The 19,405-nt window shown below is 54.4% G+C and overlaps 1 protein-coding gene across 9 annotated transcripts in view; it reads left to right on the forward strand.

The window, feature by feature from the left end:
• Window positions 1-18,028, forward strand: part of RUSC2 (RUN and SH3 domain containing 2) — a 54,282-nt gene extending 36,254 nt beyond the window's left edge. For 6 of the 9 annotated variants that reach the window (XM_084504375.1, XM_084504378.1, XM_084504374.1 and 3 more), the window contains 11 exons: window positions 2,499-4,577; window positions 6,032-6,799; window positions 7,281-7,481; window positions 8,293-8,436; window positions 9,512-9,588; window positions 11,586-11,760; window positions 12,496-12,601; window positions 13,564-13,610; window positions 15,124-16,102; window positions 16,325-16,498; window positions 16,646-18,028. In XM_084504375.1, the coding sequence (XP_084360501.1) occupies window positions 2,606-4,577; window positions 6,032-6,799; window positions 7,281-7,481; window positions 8,293-8,436; window positions 9,512-9,588; window positions 11,586-11,760; window positions 12,496-12,601; window positions 13,564-13,610; window positions 15,124-16,102; window positions 16,325-16,498; window positions 16,646-16,826 (4,824 nt within the window). In that variant the 5' untranslated portion in view covers window positions 2,499-2,605 and the 3' untranslated portion in view covers window positions 16,827-18,028. Of the gene's footprint in view, window positions 1-1,882; window positions 2,265-2,498; window positions 4,578-6,031; window positions 6,800-7,280; window positions 7,482-8,292; window positions 8,437-9,511; window positions 9,589-11,585; window positions 11,761-12,495; window positions 12,602-13,563; window positions 13,611-15,123; window positions 16,103-16,324; window positions 16,499-16,645 lie in introns of those variants that run through there. The other 3 variants (XM_084504379.1, XM_084504380.1, XM_084504381.1) reach the window with 3 other exon arrangements.
• The last annotated feature ends 1,377 nt before the right edge of the window (window positions 18,029-19,405 follow it).

Genomic DNA, 19,405 nt, shown 5'->3' on the forward strand with positions numbered 1-19,405 from the left:
CTGGGAGCACGCAAGCTCCCTTGACATTTCGCTGTGAAATGTCAAAGTGTGCCTCTGCAATCCCTGTCCTCCCACAGCAGCATCTGCACTGAGGTGAAGCGCGTGCTGCTGGCAGGGCTGGTCAGCAGATGGGTGAGGGTGAGAAGCAGCAGAGGCCCCGTGCTTCAGCAGTGAGGTGTTTAGTTGTCATGGTCTGGAGCCTCAAAATGATGCTTTTCACGCTGTTGCATTCTGGCAACACTCAAAATACAGCAAAGCCTTATGGAGAGATGTCATCTAAGTGTTAAACCCAGCTACAGGGTCGTAGTGAGGGAAGGGGAGGTCTGAATGAGCAAGAAGGCACCGGGAGACCAGAGCTGGCTTTTTCCCACAGTGCTGGGGGAGGCACAGGATAAATAGGGGTGCTGCAAGTACCATCAACAGTGCACAAGGATCAAAGTGGGACACGAACACTGCCCAAGCTGTTGGACACCACTTTCAGCGTGTGTGTGCCAGGCAGAGAGCCAGGAGCTGCTGTGGCTGATGGTGGTTCTTGAACAATGTGGTCGTGTGAAGCCGTGAGGTACGAGATCTCCTCCCAGGAACAGGACTGAGAAGGGATTCATGCCTTTCAGCCACTGCAGGGCTGTGGGAAAGGAGACAGAGGAGTGGCTGAAAGGGCAGCAAAGGGTGTTAGAAGCATGAAGAGACTATAGGTGGGGGGAATTTAGGGCCTTATGACAACCCACTGCATGTGGTCCAGGTGACCTCTCTACTTCAGAACCTAATCCTGGCTGAAACACCACAGCCGAAGCAGGTATGAGGGGGTGTGTGCCCCTCACGTGGGTCTCTGGTAGAGTCTAGCCTGATCCACAAGGCTTGTCAGCTCACTAACACTAGCGTTATCGTTAGCTTTTACATCATTGGGTTTTTACTGTAAACACCAGGTCTGTTTCCATCTTTCTTTTTTTTTTTTCTGCCAACACTTCCTGTCTCAGTAAGAATCTGTACTGTGCGTGGGAGGAAAGTACTTCTTTTGATCAGCTTTATTTTAGCATTTTTTAATTGCTATTCTTATGCCGTGAAGCTGGAAGAACTGAGGCTGCTGATCTTCTTCCTGTAAAGCTGTCTCATTGCTTACACTGTTGCTCTGACTTCACTTATCCTACATTTCTCAATTTCTTTTCTGTGCTCCCATGTGCCTTTGAGGCTCTGGTCCAAATCCATTATCAGCCCATAGTCACAGACACTGGGTTGATGTAGATAAAGATTTAGAAACCATAAAAGTCACTTTTTTAGAGTCTGAAGGTCCCTGGTGGCAACAGACCCAGGGTCCTGGTGTCCAGAGACCACAGTATGTGGTGACAAGGTGCTGTGAGCCCTGGGGATGGCTGGATGGGATGTGGATTGCTGACCAACGGTGTTTGGGCTGGGGATTTCAGAGCTAGGGACTGCTATATGAGAGCCCTAATTCCCCTCAGCATCACCCTGGGTCAATGTGTTTTTTTCTTTTTTTTCTGGTTTCTCCACCTCCTTGGTGCCCTAGCTGCTCCCCCAACTTCTCTGCATTGGTTCCTCTGAAATGCAGGAGGGAATGCAAAAGGGCTGTTGAAACAGTACAGTAAATACAGTGCAGTGAAATGCAGTAAATAATCAGATAAGCACGTAAGTGTCACACACAGAGTGACAGAGCAGTAGGGGACTGCAAACCAAGCACCCGGGACCATAAGAGGAACTATCCTGAGGTGAGGCTTAGCCACCAGCAAAAGATTTGCAGAAGGCAGCATGCTGCATGGCACCTATTTAACCACCAGCAGCTGCTCCCCATTGCCTCTCTGATGGCAATGATTCCATCTACTCCTTTTCACATGAGAGGCCCTCGTGTACTTAAGTAGTTGAATAGTTTGGCTCCTTCCCTGGGCACCATTAAAGGAGTTCAGGAGCTCAGGGGGCCTCCTGGATTTTGGAGAAGGATGGTTGTTGCTGCTTTCCTGTTCCAGTCTGTTTCTGCTTTCCAGTTTGTGCCTGGACCTCTGTCTCTGTAGTGCTGCAGTGCAGTGAAGGGTCTTGTTTGTAAGGGAAAGTTGAGGATACCTAAAAGCAGGTAAAGATATTGAATCCAATGTGAGAAGATGGGTTGCCCTCATCAGAGCACAGCTCCTCATTTCAGACCCTGTGCTCTTCCTGCTTTCCTGTCAGTCTGCAATGCCATCAGCAGTGAGGTTTGCATTTGACACAAAGCCTGTGGTGTCCTTTGACCACTCGAGTGAAATCAGCTATCCCAGGTAAGTCTGAGAGAGGTCATCTGGAAGCACAAGCATTGTTCCTGGAGTCCAGAGAGAGAGCAACATGTTTGTCTTTCACTGTAATGCTTTCCCTGAAGAAAGATTGCTCAGGTAGTTGTGCTGACAAGGACTGCTCTGTTTAGGTCATGAAGTCTTCAGTCAAACCAAGGATGCTTTAAATATTCACTGCCTTTCCTAAGAAGTGACTTTCTTTGTGTTTTTGTCTCTCTCTAGGTATCTGAATTCCCCCATGAGAAGTGTCCTACCAGCCTCTCATGCGCAGCCCTACCTGCCCATGGGTAGCACCAACTTAACTGATGTCCTGAAGAGCATTCCTCACCATGGATAGTCCACCAAAGCTGACTGGCGAGACGCTGATTGTCCATCACATTCCCCTGGTGCATTGCCAGGTCCCAGACAGACAGTGCTGCTCCGTGAACAAAAGGACCAACCCCTTCTGTCAGCCAGATCTCAACGTTACACGGACCTCTGCCCTTCCAGAGAGAGACCTCTCACAAACTGACTCCTTGGTGTACAGCAGCTTTCTCCAGACCTCCGAGAGCTCAGCAGAAGCCTCAGACAACAAAGAAGGCAAAGCGAGGGACTTGATTGTCGCTAGTGCCAGCAAGCGACACAACCCTTTCCTACTGAACGAGGGAGAAGACCTCAGCATCTTTGGGGATGACTTGGGTCAGAAATCTTTCCACCTTCACAACTCCCTTGCGGCTGGCAAACCTCCCTTTCACCTGCACGAGCTAGCCTTGCCTCCTTTCCACCTCCACGACTCCAACCAAATTGTGAAATCCTGGAACATGGCCAGCCGGTCCGGTGTGGTAGATGGGCAGGAGGACAAAATCAGCAGCGACGACATCCAGAAGAGGAACAACGCCAACCGGTGCCACCAGGCCACCGAGCGCATGGAGCTGGATGAATGCAGCTGCCATCGCGGCAGCTCCTCCAACTTCTCCTTTGATGGTGGCGACCAGGAGTGGAACCAAAACACGGGTGAACCACTGAGGAATCAGGATGCCCTGCACAGCCGGACGTGCAGCTGCTCCAGCTCCGAGCTCCACCGCTGTCGCTGCTACAGCTCGTCAAGTCAGTCTGAAGTGATTGACCAGCAGATGGGCTACATCAGCGACTCTTCCTGCAACAGCTCCGATGGGGTGCTGGTGAACTTCAGTGCTCTCTACAACAAAATGAACGGCCATTCTCGATCTAACCTGAATTCAGCCAACCTGTCCTGCGACTCTTCCTTCTGCAGCCACTCAGACACCGGAGCTTTCTACCTGGATTTGCATTCATCGCCCACAGAATCCAAGATGTCATGCGAGTCGCATCACCCGGAGAGTTCAGGGAAGGCGTGTGAGTGTCACCACTCCTCCTCACCTGTCCTGGATGCTAACTGCAACTCCTACCACCTCCACTGTGAGCCTTGCACTTCAGAGAGCTCAGACCTCACTGCCTGCTTCCAGAGCCAAGCGCGGCTCGTTGTGGCTACTCAGAATTATTATAAGCTAGTCACGTGTGACTTGTCTTCCCAGTCATCCCCCAGCCCGGCAGGATCTTCCATAACTAGCTGCTCGGAAGACCACACCAAAGGCAGCCCAGCCCAGCCCACTGAATACTATCTTTTTAGAAGGCCTGACCTGAGGCAAGAAGAAAGCAACGCGGAGTGCAGTGAAGAGGAGACAAAGGGAGAAGCCGCACAGAATATGATTGAGGGCCAGGTCTATGTGAACGTGTCGCCACCTAACCTCAACACGAGCCGGCAGCGCTCCCGGAGCTATGATCAGAACCTGGACAGGAGTCCTAGCAGCAGGCTGGGCTCTCTGGAGCGCATGGTGAGCTGCCCGGTCAAGCTGAGTGAAAGCCCAGCGATACCCATCCAGAGCTCCCCCCCGAAGCGAGTGACATCTTTCGCCGAGCTTGCTAAGGGCAGGAAAAAGAACGGCACCTCCCCGCCACTCCGGTCCAGTGGCGATTCCTCCTTGGAGTTCTCCCCGATCCCCGAGACGCAGCGGGATTGCCCGACCTTCCTTGAAGAGAGAGCTCGCCGCAGCCAGAGTCTTCCACCCATGCCCTTCGTCCACGGCCTGAACCGGAGCTGCGAGGGTTTCTGTTTGAATCACCCTTTTGGGGACAGACAGGCTTTGTGCTCCACCAAAGACTCCGGCTCCACTGAGACCGTCCCCAGTGGGCACGGGGCAGGTGAGCAAGCCTCTCTCTCCCTGCTGACGGAGGCAGATGCCAGCTTCTCAGGTAGCTCTGCCAGTGGCCACGGACAAAGAGATGTTAGAGCCCGAGCAGACGGTAAGGAGCCAAACTAGGCAGACTGGAGAAGTAACCAGAAAAGCTTTTTGGGGACTAGAGGGGAGCAGCAGAGGAACGTGCATGGCAATGAGAGACCAGAGCCTGCACAGTTTCCTGGTCTGCTGGTCTCTGGGACAAAGCCCTGCTGTGCTTATTGCAGACCCAGATCAGTGCAAGTGTCTTGTCCTCCTATTTCTTTAGAAAACTGAGGATTTGTGCAAACCTCCCGTATCATGTAAGGGAGGATAAGCACTCAGGGTCTGCGCAGCCTGGAGGATTGTCTCATTCTGACTCCCTTTCAGGGCACAGTAGTCCTCCAGCCCATGACCCGCCCTTAGCTCCCAAGACAGATTTACAGATGCTCCATAGAGCCATGTTCCCAGCAGACAAAGGGAAGGGAACCACGGGTTGGTTTTTAGACTTTCTGTTTTGGATCCATATGGAGCAGAGGCAAGGAGGCAAGTGGCATAGCCAGCAGTCCCGGCTTGATGCAGGGCTCATGGAGGTTTGTCTCTGCCAGCACTTACAGTATGAGCCCTATGGAGATCAGAGGAGCTGTGTGTTTGCTGTAGTGTCCTGGCCATTTCTTCCACAGTGCATAGGCTTGCAGCAGAGGTTCCTCTGGAGGAGCACACGGCCATTACCAGGGTAATTGCCCCAGCTGCCTCTGTGAGAAAGCCTGTAGAACCTGAACTGCTTTCCACACTGACATTGGCATTACATGTCTCCAACCGAGGGTAACATGCAAGCCTAAAGGGTCTGATAAAGGACCAGAGGGAAAGCAACCTCTTCTAAAGGCAAGCTAAAGGGAAAGAAGGCTGGCATACCCCATGGGGAGTAGGTAACATTGGGGGTCTGCTTGTGAGAGGTCCTACAGGCCCTCAGCATCTTTGCCCCAGGATTTGCTGTGGGCTGGAGGAGTGGCAGGGATGTAAGCCAGGACCTGCCTGCCCGTGCAGTGTGGGTGGTGATCAAGGAACCTGGTCAGGCGTGTTGTGCACTGTGCGCACAGTGGGTCACCTTTTAGCTGTGTCCTTGGGACGTGGCCCCATCAGGAGCAGCAGGCATGCATGCATAGGAGATCAGCCTGGTACACACCCTTAGGAAATCCTTGTCCATCACTTGCTGGGGCAGAGTAACATTTTTCCAGGGCTGGAAGCTTCAAACTCTGCTGTGGGCCTGATTTCACTGAGAACACCTGGGGCTGGTACAGGGAGAGGGAGGAAGGGAGCTGTGTGCTTAGGGGGGAACAGGTACAGCAGTTACATGTCCTTACCCTGCCAGCTCACGTAACTGGTTCGGACTTGAACCACTCTGCTTTTGTCACTGGTATCTAGCTCATTCTCCTCCTCCCGCAGCTGAGAGCATGTTCCCTTTTGCCCGTGACCCACCGAGCTCACGATGATTGTCCCTTTGCCCACCCTCACGTGCTCTCCCCCTTTCTCTCCCCGAAGGTGGCGGCGCAGACAGCAAGCCCGTGGTGCGCTACAGCAAGGACCAGCGCCCCACGACTCTGCCCATCCAGCCCTTCGTTTTCCAGCACCACTTCAGCAAGCCGCCCAAGGCCCGTGCTCTGCACAGCCACTTTGCCTCCAGCCTCTCTCAACTCTACAGCTTGTCCAGCAACCGGGCTGCCAGCCAGCAGATCTCCTCCAGCTCCCAGGCCTTGGCGGAGCAGGCAGTGGGGAGCCAAGCCCACAGCACGCTGCTGACCCAGCGCTCAGCGGATGGAGCTGCCTCCCTCAACGATGGCTGCATGAAGAAGCCAGCCCCGGAGACAACCCGGCCGTCCCCCCTGGGCAGTTACTCTCCCGTGCGATGCAACGTGCCTTTCTTTCAGAGCGTGGACTCCTCTTCCTCACCCACCGCGGAGAGAGCTGGAGAGAGCCAGCCGCCCAGGAGCAGGTCCTGCCCCATCTCTGCCAACCTGCTCCCTACCAGGTCTTCCCCTGCTATCAGTGCCACGCAACCCTCCCAAGCCACCAAAGCCGATGCCCTGAGGCAAAAGGAGAACCCCAGGCTGGTTCCCAAGAAGGAGGCACCGCTGGAGCCAAGCCCACATCTCTCTGAGTACCGACTGCACAGTGGGTCCCTCCTGCCCCTTTCCCTGGGCGGTGTGCCCCTGAGCCGAGCTGGAGCCCATGCAGATCCCCACTGGAGGAGTGGCAGCGAGACCAGCAGCTCTGGTCCCCTGAGCAGCATGGGAATGCGGCCCCTCAATGGTAAGTACCCATCCACCAGGACGTGCTGGTGGGGGAATATCTCCAGCTCCCTGGCTGTGGCTGCCCTCTGTAGCACCTCCCTTCCCACAGCAACAACCTGAGCCAAAACTGCATCTGGGTGCTGCAGCGTCCAGCAGCCCCTTGTGATCACTGCCTGCAAAGCTGTGCACTAAGAGCATGTCCCTCCAGTCCTGAGTGCCTCCTGTGAGAGGGATGCTGATCCTACAGCTCCCCGTGCTGGGTGCTGGCACCCTGAACCCACTCCCTCTGTGCCTGCAGCCACCAGGCCACTGGGCTCCTGCCCTGCCGTGCCAGGCTGTGACCTCCACCTCCCCCTGTGTATATGTGCTAACGTCCTGAAATGCTGCTGGACTGCAACTAACTTGCTTTGTCTCTCTCTGTTCTTTCTCCTTCTCTCCTCGTTTGTCCTCCTGTCCTCTCGCGTCCTCTCATCGGGTGCACGCTGCCCGTGGCGTTGCAGCAAACCACCTCTCCCCTCAAGCACTGAAGTGGCGAGAGTACAGGCGGAGGAACCCCCTGGGCCTGGACCGCGTTTCGGGGCTGCCCGGCTTAGCCAGCAGCCTAGACAGGAGGCAGCAGGAGCCCCGGCTGAACCGAGGGAACCCCATCTTTGAGTTCCCCGGCGCCCTCAACGCCAACAATTTCCACTGCAAGCTGAACGGTGCGCACCGCCCTTCTGCTGGGGGGTCTGGGGGTGGCCTTGGGGCTCAGGTACAATGTCCCAGCTTTTCCAGGCCTCGTCACTGCTCTGCCAGCTCTGAGCAGGAATATCGAGGCATCTGCTCACAGTGGGGCTGAGGGGTGCAAGAGGAAGGTGAAAATTGCCTTACTGGCTGGTACAAGGTGTGGAGCCTCCCTTCTTCCCCGTGAGCTGAGAACTGTCAGGTCTGGCTCTGGGCTGGGTTGAAAGGCCAGCTGAAACCTCAGCAAGTGCTCCAGGCCTGTGTCCAGCCTGTAGTTCACATCTTACACAGGGGTTGTGCCCCTTGGAGATCTCTGTGTCCCTGCGGCTGCCCATCTGCCCCAGCATCTCTCACATGCTATTTGTTGGGCTGTAGCTCAGGACTCCTGCAGGAGTCTCCCCATGGAAATAGAGCTCGTCCCAGGGGCCAGGCAGAAGGCATGTTGCTTGTTGCCTGTCGATGCCTGTAAGAGACAAGTAGGGATTCTCAGTCTGCTCTTCTTCTGACCCACAGTGAGTTTTTCTTTAGCACCAGCCCATGCAGGTGTACCTCCCACAGCACCTTCCAGTGCCCCTGGGTCCTCAGCTGAGCTGGAGCTGGATGTTGGGTGAGCTGCAGGGTTGAACATGTTGCAAAACATGACTGGGAGAGCAGGAAGCCTATAGCCTTGCTGTCCCAGTCTTGGATGGGGAGACAGGAAGACTCCTGCTGGTGCAGCCTGCTTCTGGGAAAAATGATGTGGGAGAGGCTTTGGGGTTGACCCTTCTCTCTCCTGTCTTGGCCCTGCAGGACAGTCCATGCGGCAGCTCCAGCTTACCTACACTGACTTCTTCCCTGACTACTTCTCACTAGCTGAGAAGCCCCCAGCTGAATTCTGCCTCTCCCCGGATGGCAACACGGAGTCCATCTCTATCGACTTACTGCAGAAGAAGGGTGAGTCCGTGTGTCCCTTGTGGCAGTGGGGGAGAATGTGGCATAGCACAGCATAAGGCAAACGGTGCTTCTCTCTCTCACCTCATCTCTGTAGAGATAATGGTTTCCTTGCCTGCTCTTCTCTGCTGTAGCATCATAATTAGATGCCCCTCCTGGACTGCCAGCTGTTTCCATTACATGTTCGTGTGTTCTCTGCACCTCGCCACATACTACAAAGTATATATTAGCTGTTTGTCCCAGGAAGTATGGTGAGAAAGGGCCTTAAGTCCACAAGAATGTGTGGAGAGAGCAGGCAGGCAGGGGAGCATGGCCCTAAGGCAGAGCATGCAGCCACCCCGACTCAGTATAAAGGGTAGACCTCTGAATCTGTGTGGAGCTGCAGGTGTTGGCCTGAGTGTGTGATTTAGTTAAAAGGTCAGTTGGGTCTTTATACTGAAGTCTTTATATCAAAGGGTAAGAGAAAGTGATAGGACCCATACTAGATGCAGACTTGGGGATGGGATTGTGGCAGCTGCCTCTGTGTCATGTCAGAGGCAAGTGATGTGCAGAAAGGTCCCCATGCCCTTACCAGTTATGTGATGGTGATTCCTAGAGGGCCTTCCCCCCTGTTCCACTTGTGTTCTTGCATTGTGCTGGAGCTGATGTCAGATTACCCACCACTGCATTGTTAGCCCCTGCCAAATGCATGGTTTCTGCCCTGTCATTGCCTCAGACCCCATTTCTGCTCCCACAGGGGATGGTGCAGTGGAGGTGATGTTCCATGTCACTTAGGAATATTTGACAAGATGCCTTATCAGCCACTTATGTTTTCAGCCACTTCTAGAGCTTGTCTTACTGCCAGGCTGATGCATGAGTGTTGCAACCAGCAGGGATAGATTTGCTGAGGAGTTAGGACAGACTTTATATGCAGAGATAATCATGTCCTCAGAGAGACTACGTGAGCTGATCATGTCCTCAGAAAGACTACATGTACTGGCACAGCCTGTAAATACCCCTGCCTGATTTCTTCGTGAAGCATTTGGTCTGGGTTTGTCCTAGAAGACCCTCGGGCACCTCTGATTCTCTTTCCCTCTAGGTCTGGTGAAGGCAATCAACACTGCTGTCGACCTGATTGTGGCTCACTTTGGAACCAGCAGGGATCCAGGGGTGAAGGTAAGTCTTTCTTTCAGTATGTCTGCTCAACATCACCAGTGATGTAGAGAGGATGGAGAAATATTGCCTCTCCATTATTTTCCCCTTCAAAAACTAAGAGGCATCAAGTGAAGCTAGTAGTACCAAGAACAAAACAAAGAAACCTGATGTTATCTCATGCAGCAGACAGTAAACGTGTTCTTGCTGCATGATATTGGGGATGCCAAAAGATTACGTGGGTTTAATTGGAAAAATATGGGGAAGGAAATTCATTGATGTCTACTACACACAAGGGAATCATGTCCACCTTAGGTAGTCCTAGCTGTAGGCTGGCACAGCATTATTAAATGGAAGTATTATATATTTTTGCTCCATTTTGACTGTTTCTTATGTACTTGCATGATATACTCTACCTGGTAGAGAATATCAGGCCAGGTGGACCTCTGGTCTGATGTGGTACAATGGCTCTTTTTTCTCATACAGTGGGGAGTTATGTCTCCTTTCTCCATCTGTCTCCAGATTGTGTTCTGGCACTGGTGGCAGGGCACAGTGCAGTGCTTTGATGTATGACAGGACTCCATAATGATAAAAAAAAAAAAAAAAAAGGGTTAGTCATTGTTCATCTGGGGCAGGTGGTCTCTCCCTATGGCCCATACCACATACCTGCTGGTTTCAGAGTGCATCTTGATGGCCCATGGCTGTCTTTGGCTTGTGCTCCCTTCGTTGCTCATTTCTGGACTAACACAAGCAGATCAATCTTGCTTGTTTGACAAAGATGGTGTTGTCAGTCCTGTGATGCTCAGCATGTTTTTGGTGCCTCCTCTCAAACCAGAACAGTATCCTTCAGCTGCAGGGACTCTGTGGCAGCAATGTAACACTGTTTGAAGATGACAATTTCCCCTGGAGTGCCATCCCCAAGGAGAAACTTGACTAGGACAGATTCCAAGCCAATTCAGTCTTATCTCACAGCCCAGGGTAATTTGCCCCTAATTACAATTGTTGCTGAGGCAGAGATTGTTGTGCAGCGTAACGTGAGCTGTTTGGATTTCCACAGCTTTTTGAAAACTTCACTGTGAATTTCCTATGTCTGCTGTCTTGGTTTGGGGAATAATTGCAACATTCGCCCATTGCTTTACTTGCCAGACAGTGCTATGGTTTTGATCCGGGGCTTCTTTATGTGTCAGAGTGCCAAGGGCTGAGCATTCACCTGTCAAAAGGCAGCACCCGTGCATGATGCTCTCACGCATGATGGATCTGGCAGGATTATTCCTGACCCAGAAGTTCAGTCTGAGTTCAGGACTTTGTGGACCCATGCCAACTGGCCAGTGTAATTCCAGCTCAGCTGGTAAAATCTGTGCCCCGAATACAGCTGCCTTGGACCACCAATATGATGTGTACGGCCCGGGGCTGACCCCTTTGGATTGACCCTTGGCATCTCAAGGACTGCATGCAGCAGGATGTGTCCCTCCCTGCTGATGCTGGGCTCTTACATGCCTCCTCACTTCAGCCTGGGCTCTGCCCAGCCATTTTCCCCTCATCCTGTTTATTTATAGTAATCCCTAGGAATTATAGCTCAGCTCGTCACTGAGTTAAGTGCTCCTTAACCTCTCTGTGCTGGAAGTTCCTAGGTCACTTTCTGCTTCCTGCTTCCAAATAGAAGCAGAAAAAGTCCTATCTCTTTTCTTCCTCCAGCAAGACAGTCTTGGTATACCTGTGAGGAGAACTGGGTATCCCTCCTAACTGGAATATCCTCTTCTCAAACTGGGACATTCTCTTCACATGCTGTTGCCTTATCTCAGCCTGTGTCAGACCTTTCAGGGAGCAACCCAGAATTGTTTTATGAAGCAGCAGGGGTGAAGAGGAAGAACCTGCCTATTCCAGGAACTGCTGAGCTTCATTATAGCCTGGGTATTGCCAGCTACGTGACTGTAGTAGGCAAGTTGGCTGGAGATGTTTGCATGTGTTTGTACCATGTAGAGCAACTACCAACCCTCTCCCTGTTGCCTCTTCTTCCTTAGGCCAAACTTGGGAACAGCTCTGTGAGCCCCAACGTGGGGCATCTCATCCTGAAATACCTGTGCCCAGCTGTCCGGGACATCCTGAGTGATGGGCTCAAGGCCTACGTCCTAGACATGATCATTGGCCAGAGGAGAAACATCCCCTGGAGCGTGGTGGAGGCATCCACCCAACTAGGTACGGAGGATGTGCTCTGTGGTACTGCTGTGCTGTGGCTGGGAGGTGCTGGGGAAGGTCCAAATTTTCTTATAACAGGCCCTAGCAATGAAAAAAAGCCCAGACAAAAACAAACAAACAAAAAAAACTCTTCTCCTGCCACCCTGAGTTTCTGGGTTGTTTCTAAACCTTCATCTTCAGCCTTATCACCTGCACCCTCTGCTAGTACCAGTCTGCACCCCAGGTTGTGGCAGTGGCTACCATCTGGCAGAACTCCTTTCTGAGGTTACAGATGGCAGGCCCACACTGATTTCTGCATCACAAAATGCTTACAGCCAGGGCTGGGAAGCCTTCTAGCCTGTTTGTGGCACATCTCCAGCTCTGGAGTTGTCTCTGTGATTACAAACACCTCAAATTATAACCAACAAATGCAATGTTATTTTTGAATGGTGATTCTGAGACAAGGGCCATGATTGTCTCTGGACTGTGGGAAGCAGGTCCCTGGGGCACCTTCATGCATTGAAACTCACCCAAAATTTTGGAGTGACAGCCTGAGAAGGACTGCAACCCATCTCCTCTGTGGAGTCTCACTGTTGGAGTGGAGTGAGCTCATCTTGGTGACCAGTGGAGGGTCTTGTAGGCATGGTAGCTGGGCACACTGTAGGCATGGGAGCTCAGACACCTTCTGGCTATGCCTAAAGGCTGTTTTGGCTTTTCTGACCACAACTAACCCCAGCATTTCACTTCTCTCAACAGGCCCCTCTACCAAGCTGCTGCACAGCCTCTATAGCAAGATCAGCCAGTACACGGAGCTCACCAACCACAACATGAGGTTCAACGCGTTCATCTTCGGCCTCCTCAAGTAAGCAGGCTCCTTGGGCTGACTGCATGCCATTGTCCAGGGCTGGCAGAAGGTGCTGCTCCTTGACTGCAAGCAGGCACTGTTGCCAATGAAAAGATTTAAGAAACCTGGGAAGCAGCTTCTCAGCTGTAGGTGAGGGAAGGAAGAAGCTGAGAGCCTCAGGGAACACCAGAGGGATCAAAACCTGCCCCTACTAGGCCAGGACTGAGAAGTGCTGGCCCACTGAAGAACTTTGTCAGCTTATTCTGGTCCCAAAATGCTAGGTGGGGAGAGTCTGTCTGTCAGGATTCATATAGGGATTGACATAACATATGCATATATTACTCCTGAAAATCCCTGTGACACTGCTTCCTAGAGCTGCAGTGAATCCCAGCACATGAGTCTCTGAAAGGGAAATTGCCCCGCCCTGGTCCAGGACTCAAGGCTGACCTTTCTAGTTTGGATAAGGAGTGTAAATACTACACTGTGTTAGACAGAAAAAGTCAGTGGTGTTCTGTCTTTGCCTGTGACAGGATGAGTGCTGTTAGGATGGTACTTCCCCGTTCCTCTGCAAATGTGAGCAAGACCGTTGACACTGGCAATGGAGACCCCAAGGTCTCCAAATACTGTGGAGCAAGCTATGCCCTGCTCTCCCGACAGCTCTCTTCTGCTGGCACAGGATGCCAGCGTATTTTGGGCCAAGTTTGATGCACTGATTTCATGTTTGTAGTTGATCTTCCGCTTCCATGTAAACACTTCTCAGCAGAGCTAAGCTGTTTATATAGGAGCTAAGCGGTGTGGAAACTTGCTGGGAGCCTGGCTGTTAAGGGATTACAGTTGCACAATGCCACATTGCAAAGCAAACAGGTTTGCTCCTTCACAGGCTGGGTGGCTGTGCTGAGTGCGTGCTGATGGGAGTGAAGAAGGGCACAAATTGATTTTTGCTTTTTCTCTTCTTCCCTGCCTGTGTTCCCTTCCTACAGTATCCGGTCCTTGGAGTTCTGGTTCAACCACCTCTACAACCATGAAGGTAAGAGGCTGTGAGCTGCAGAGAGGACCAAATTCTGCACATTGTGCAGTACAGATCTAAGCTCTGGGCCCTATTTGTCTCTTGGTGGTCTCTCAGCCTGTGCTGCTTCCCTCTGCTAGACTTTATTGCATTCCTGCTGTAAATGTTGTTGGATGGTTACTCAGCTAAAGGAAGGGAGGTGGAAATCAAAGCTCCAGGCAGCTCCCTCCACCTGAGCTGTGGAGAGGCTGCCCACCTTTGTCCTTCCCAGCTACAGCTAGTATCCAAGGCTAAATCCTACAGTACAAATCCCTCAGTCAGGAGACCAGATCTAACCCTCCCCAAATGTCTGCATCCCCTGTTCAGAGCCTGAGAGCTTTGTAGAACTGGAAGTGTGAACGCTTATCTGAAACCCTTGAGGCATGTGAATTAGAAAGGAAAGCCTTGAGGCAAACAAACAGCAGATTTTCCTGGAAGTATCAGTTGTTTTTCTTTTCAACCAGAAGTGTTTCTGGAGTGTGTAGATAACCTAGCAGCAACAACCAAGCTGCCTGATGCCTGCAAGCAGCATGACTAAGTGCTAAGTGCACAGTGAGGCAGACACCCTTGACCTGCTGGGTTCCCTGAGAGTGCTGCTGGCTCAGTGTGTGTGTCAGCCCAGGGCCCCGTGCACTGCACGAAGTCCAGCCCAGTATCTTCTGGCAGGTTTGGGGGCTGACAGCAGACATTGCTTGGGTCTGTGTGTGCTGTCAGCACTTTGGAGCAGATTGCCTTTGTAGTGAGCGGTGTAACGAGAGGAAGCACCCTGCTTTTCTGGAGCAGAAGACAACCATTGCGAGTCTTCTGTTTCAAGCCATCATTAAGAACTGAAAGTGTGAGGTGGGGCTGCCAGGTGGCTGAAGGCTAGGCACAGGGTTTGCAGATAAAGTGCAAATCCCCTCTGCGGTGTAAGTTTAACTCACTGCAGACAAACAGGCACAAAGCCTATGCCAAACTCTGTGCTGTGAGTGACATGAGTGACACCTGACAGCAAAGCTAGTGGTGGGGCAGGGCACAAGTGTCCAAAGGAGGTGAGGATGAAAGATGCAGGTAGAAATACTGTTCTATTTTCTGTTACTATCCATGGTCCAGCCCAGCGAGATCCCTAGAAAGGCTGCGTTCAGCTGTCCCTGACACCTCTCCCCGCAGGGCACTGGTCCTGGCCCAGACCTGCAGCTCCTTGCCCATATCCAGGGGAATGGAAAAGAGAATCTTAATGTGTGCCAACCATCTCTGATGCTTTTTGTTTTCACCCTGCTCCCCTGGCATTTGTGACAGAGGTCGTTCCGGTGGGTAATCTGACAGGCAGGTGGTGGCTGCAGGAAGCAGGATCTGGGCCAGTTTGCCCAGTGCTCCCTGCCCCAGTGTTGAGCCTCACACTGCAGCCACAGCTGTGGCCAGAAACCAGTGCTCAGTTCCTTTCTCCAGTAGCTTCTTGTTGGCTTGGCAAAGGTGGCAGGGGCCTCTCATCTGACCACTGCCTCTTGCCCTACAGATATCATCCTGGCACACTACCAGCCGGTGGGCTTCTTGTGCCTGTCCCACAGCGTGTGCCAGCCTCTGTTCGAGGAGCTCCTGCTCCTTCTCCAGCCTCTCTCCCTGCTGCCCTTCAACCTAGACCTCCTGTTTGAGCACCACCTGATGCAGATGGGCAAAGAGCAGCAGCAGCAGAAGGAGCTGCTGCGTGTGAAGCAGGACCTGCTGCTTTCCGCGCACTCCACCCTGCAGCTGATGCGGACGCGGGGCAGCAGCGAGGATCCCGATGGCTGCAGCACTGCCCCTGAAGCATGCAAAGTGGGTGGCCGAGATGGTGGCGTGTCGCCCGGCCACAGCCCTGAACGAGCTGAAAGTGAGAGGGTGAAGGGAGTGGGGGCCTCCTCCGGAGATGGGGACAGGGAGGAAGAGCGGAGGAAGGTGCGAGAGAGCACGTGGGAGGGGAAGAAAGACAAGCAGGCAGGCTGGTGGTACCAGCTCATGCAGAGCTCTCAGATTTACATTGAAGGCTCGACTGAAGGCTCGAAGCTCATCCATTATGAAAAGAAGAAGAAGGCCTCGAGTGGTGTCCCCAGGCCAGCTGAGACCCACAGGGCACCACCTCCACGTGAAGGCGTGGTGGAGGGTGCAGAAGCCTGCCCCATCGCTGAAGGCATCTTGGAGGAGAAGCCCAAGGTCGCCAGCAGGCCAAGTCCTGGAGCAGTGGAAGAGCCCCTGGAAAAGCCCCAGCAGGTACCAGCCGGTGAAGAGGTCAAGGAGCGGAGCTGGCCCTTCTGGATGGGCAGCCCCCCAGACTCGGTGGTCACAGAGCTGAAGCGCAGCAAGGAGAAGGAGACTGGGACTCCGCAAAGTTTGGGAGCAGCAGCAGCAGCCCCCCAAGAGGAAAGCAGCAGCAGTGCGTCAGAGAGCAGCCAGCCCATCAAGTGGGGACACTTGTTTGGGTCCAGGAAGGTGCAAAAGGAGGCCAGGCAACCTAACAGGTAGGGACGTGGGTGGCTTAGGGCTGGCGGGGCTGGTTAAGCTGGGCTCTGGGCTACACTGTGGTGGTCCATCAGAAGTGAGCAGGGAGGTCTGCAGGATGCTGGGTCCCTTGGGAAGGAAACAGTTTGGGGGCTGCAGTGCATGCTGCGCGTGATCCAGACCCCGAAGGCCATGAGAGGTTGCCTTCCCCACCACAACCTGCTTCTCTCTCCTTCTTGCAGGTTGCCCTCTGGCTGGCTGAGCCTGGACAAGTCCGTGTTCCAGCTGGTGGCCCAGACGGTTGGGGCCAGCATGTGGCGAGAAGCAGCCCCTGAGCCAGAGGCCCCCCGGGCAGAGCCACCTGAAGTGTCACCCCTGCCACGGCCAGCCCGGGGGCTGTGTCCCAACCCTCCCTGGTGAGCAGTGGCATGTGGCTGTCCCACAGGGGCTGGGGGCACGGTGGGATGGGGTTCGCATGGGTCTGGGTGTAGCAGCAGGAGGTTTTTCTGCGGTGTGAGCATCGTTTGGTGATCTGACCCTTTCTCCCCTCCCTCTGCCTGCAGCGAGGTGAAAGCTCTTTGCCATCACATCGCCACCGAGGCAGGACAGCTGAGCTTCAACAAAGGGGATATTCTGCAGGTCATCTCCAAGGTGGATGGTGACTGGCTGCAGTGCAGCCTCGGCCCCGAGAAGGGGCTGGTGCCCATCATGTACGTCACCCACCCGGAGGATGAGGACTACTGACCTGGCCGGGAGGCCAAGCACAGTACCGTGGGCTGCTGAGGCTCCACTGGGGATATTCTGCTCTGCCAGAGGAACAGACACAGCTTCTTGCTAGTTTCTTACCTTTCTTGCCATTACAGAATACAGTAACCGTAGGTGGTTCCTTCTTGCTCCTCCTCGTGCAGCTGCCAAAGGCCAAACCGGCCACGGGGCCTTCTGCGAGCTGCACCTCGTCTTGCCAGGCGTCGCCGTGCATGCAGCCACACCGGGCACCGCCTGAGCCCCCTCCACCCCACGCCAACCTCCAGCACCTGCAGGTGGTGGGCTTGTACGTAGCGGGGATCCCAGCAGGCGCTGGCTCAGTTTTTTTCTCTCTGGAAGGGTGCAGGATGCTGGCCGTCCCCTGCCGGGGGTGGCAGCGCGGCCTCCAGCACCCCGCGGTGTCATCGCCATGGGGTGGGAGCACCGTGCACTGCCAGGCTGCCCGGCCACGGCCACGGGAGGGGAAATGGGGCGCGTGTGTGTGCAGAGAGAGGGTGTTTGGGTCGTGAGGAAGGCGCGTGGATGTAGGTCCGGGTTGGGTAGCGCCACCCTGTGCGGAGCTGGGGGCTGCGGGGTGCCCCCCACGCTGAGCAGTGCCTCGGATGCCCTGGGGTGCTCGGTGGAGGTGGGTGGGAGGGGAAGGGGTGAGGGCAGGGTCCCTGACAGGGCTAGGGGTGGGATGCTGTTTGGAGACGGGGGCCGTGCTCCCGGCAGGGAGAGCAGGGCGTGCTCCCAGAGGGAGCAGGGAGATGGGGATAGGGGTTGGGGGCGGGGGGGATGCTCCCCATGGCGTGGGGTCGGGGGCAAGTGTCATGCACAAGGGGCTGCTGGGGGGGGGTCCTGGGCTCCCTGACAGAGGCAGTGCCAGCCCACCCCTGCGCCTTGCCATGTTCTTGGGGTGGGGTGGGGGTCCTTGCCAGCCCAGCGGGTGGGGGTCAGTGTTAATGAAAGGCCGTGCCAGTATTTGGTGCCTTGGCCGGGTGGGTGCTGCCCACGGCGTTGTGCCTGGGCTGGCTTCCCCGTGGCAAGGGGCCCTGGTCTTGCAAGGTTACCTCCTGCTTGTACATCGCTTAGCGGACGTCGCACCGTATTTAATTTGTATCTCCCCATTAGAACGAGGTGTCTCGCCTTTATTTATTTCTTTATTTATGATGCATATTAATAAAAAAGGTGCTGATTGAGGTCCCTTGCTCTCCAGCCTTTTGATTTCAGCCTGTCCCTGAGAAGGGCTGGGGGGATGGATACCTGTGGTTTTTCCTGCCTCCAGCAGTTGACCTTCAGAGCGAGATGGGTTGTCCCCTGCTATCCTTGGCTCATGGCAGACCATGGGAGAGGGAGGAGATGGTCTCCACCTGGCCAAGAGGGGTAGATCCAATCCCTGTGTCATCCAGAGGTCCTTTCTTCACCCCTCCAGAGAATCCCCAACCCCAGGGGATTGTAACCTGCAAGCAGCAGGAGCAGGTCCTGAGCAGCACAGGATGGAGGTAGCGAGGGATGGGTTGTGGGGCTGGGGACCCAGGGCCTGGCACAACCTCTCTGCGAGGCTCAGTGGCTGTGGGTCACCTCACAGGGAACGGCTCTGGGGCATTTACACTTAGGCTGGCAAGAGCATTGGATCCCAGCCCTGTGGGAGCAAGCCCCAGGAGCCCGTCCCTTCCCCTTACACCTCGGTAGCTCCCAGGAGAAGGGAAAAGCTATGCCTGGAGCACCTTTGCGGCGCCTTTTTCACCCCAAAAGTGTTCTGTTTTGCACGAGGGAGGTGTGTGTCTGGGTGCTCACCTGGGATGTAGCCTGTGTAACGAGGCAGCAGACCCCTGTCCATGGGGTAGGTCTTTCCCAGGGGTGAGAGAACCCCACCACCCTTCTCAGTCCTGCTCCTGCCACCTTTCCTCAGGGTCATTTGGCTGAACTCAAGCAGGGCCCGGCTGGTGGTGATGGGGTAGCCTGTCCCCATCAGGAACTGGGCATGGGGCACAAACCTGTGAAGCCTGTGTGGGTCAGAGCTGTCTGTAACAGGGGCTGCAAGCCCCCAACCCACCGAGGGGACACCCCGTGCCCACCCACCTCCTCCAAACCTCCTGCCTCAAAGGGGATGCGGAGATGCCATCAGGACAGTGTCCCCAAACAGGGCAAGGGACAAATGTGTGCATATGCGGGTCTATCCTCACCCTCGAAGGATGACCCTAAATGATGCTGAAGCTGCCAGGAAGATCCTTGTTTGGGGGTAGAGGCAGACCCCAGCAAGTTGTGGCTATTAATGGAGCCTGCTTGTCCCCTCTCATCCCAGCCCTATCCCCTTCCTTGCAGCCTCACCTGAGATGAAATATTTTTGGGGATCATCATCCTCCATGGAGCACAGGGCAACGTGCACGGGGCAGTGGCTGCTGCTGCTCCTGTGCCTGGGTGGCCCTGGTGGTTACCTGGCTCAGGAGGGTCCTGGTGGGGATATTTGGGGTGTGAGTGCCGCCGGGGGCAGTACTGCCCTGAACCCAAACCCAGTAAACCTCCACTGCAGCAAGCAGTGCAGGACCCTTGCCACCAGCTGAAGTTGTTCTCAA

This window comes from Aythya ferina (genome assembly GCF_964211825.1).
Source record: "Aythya ferina genome assembly, chromosome: Z".
Lineage (NCBI taxonomy): Eukaryota > Metazoa > Chordata > Aves > Anseriformes > Anatidae > Aythya > Aythya ferina.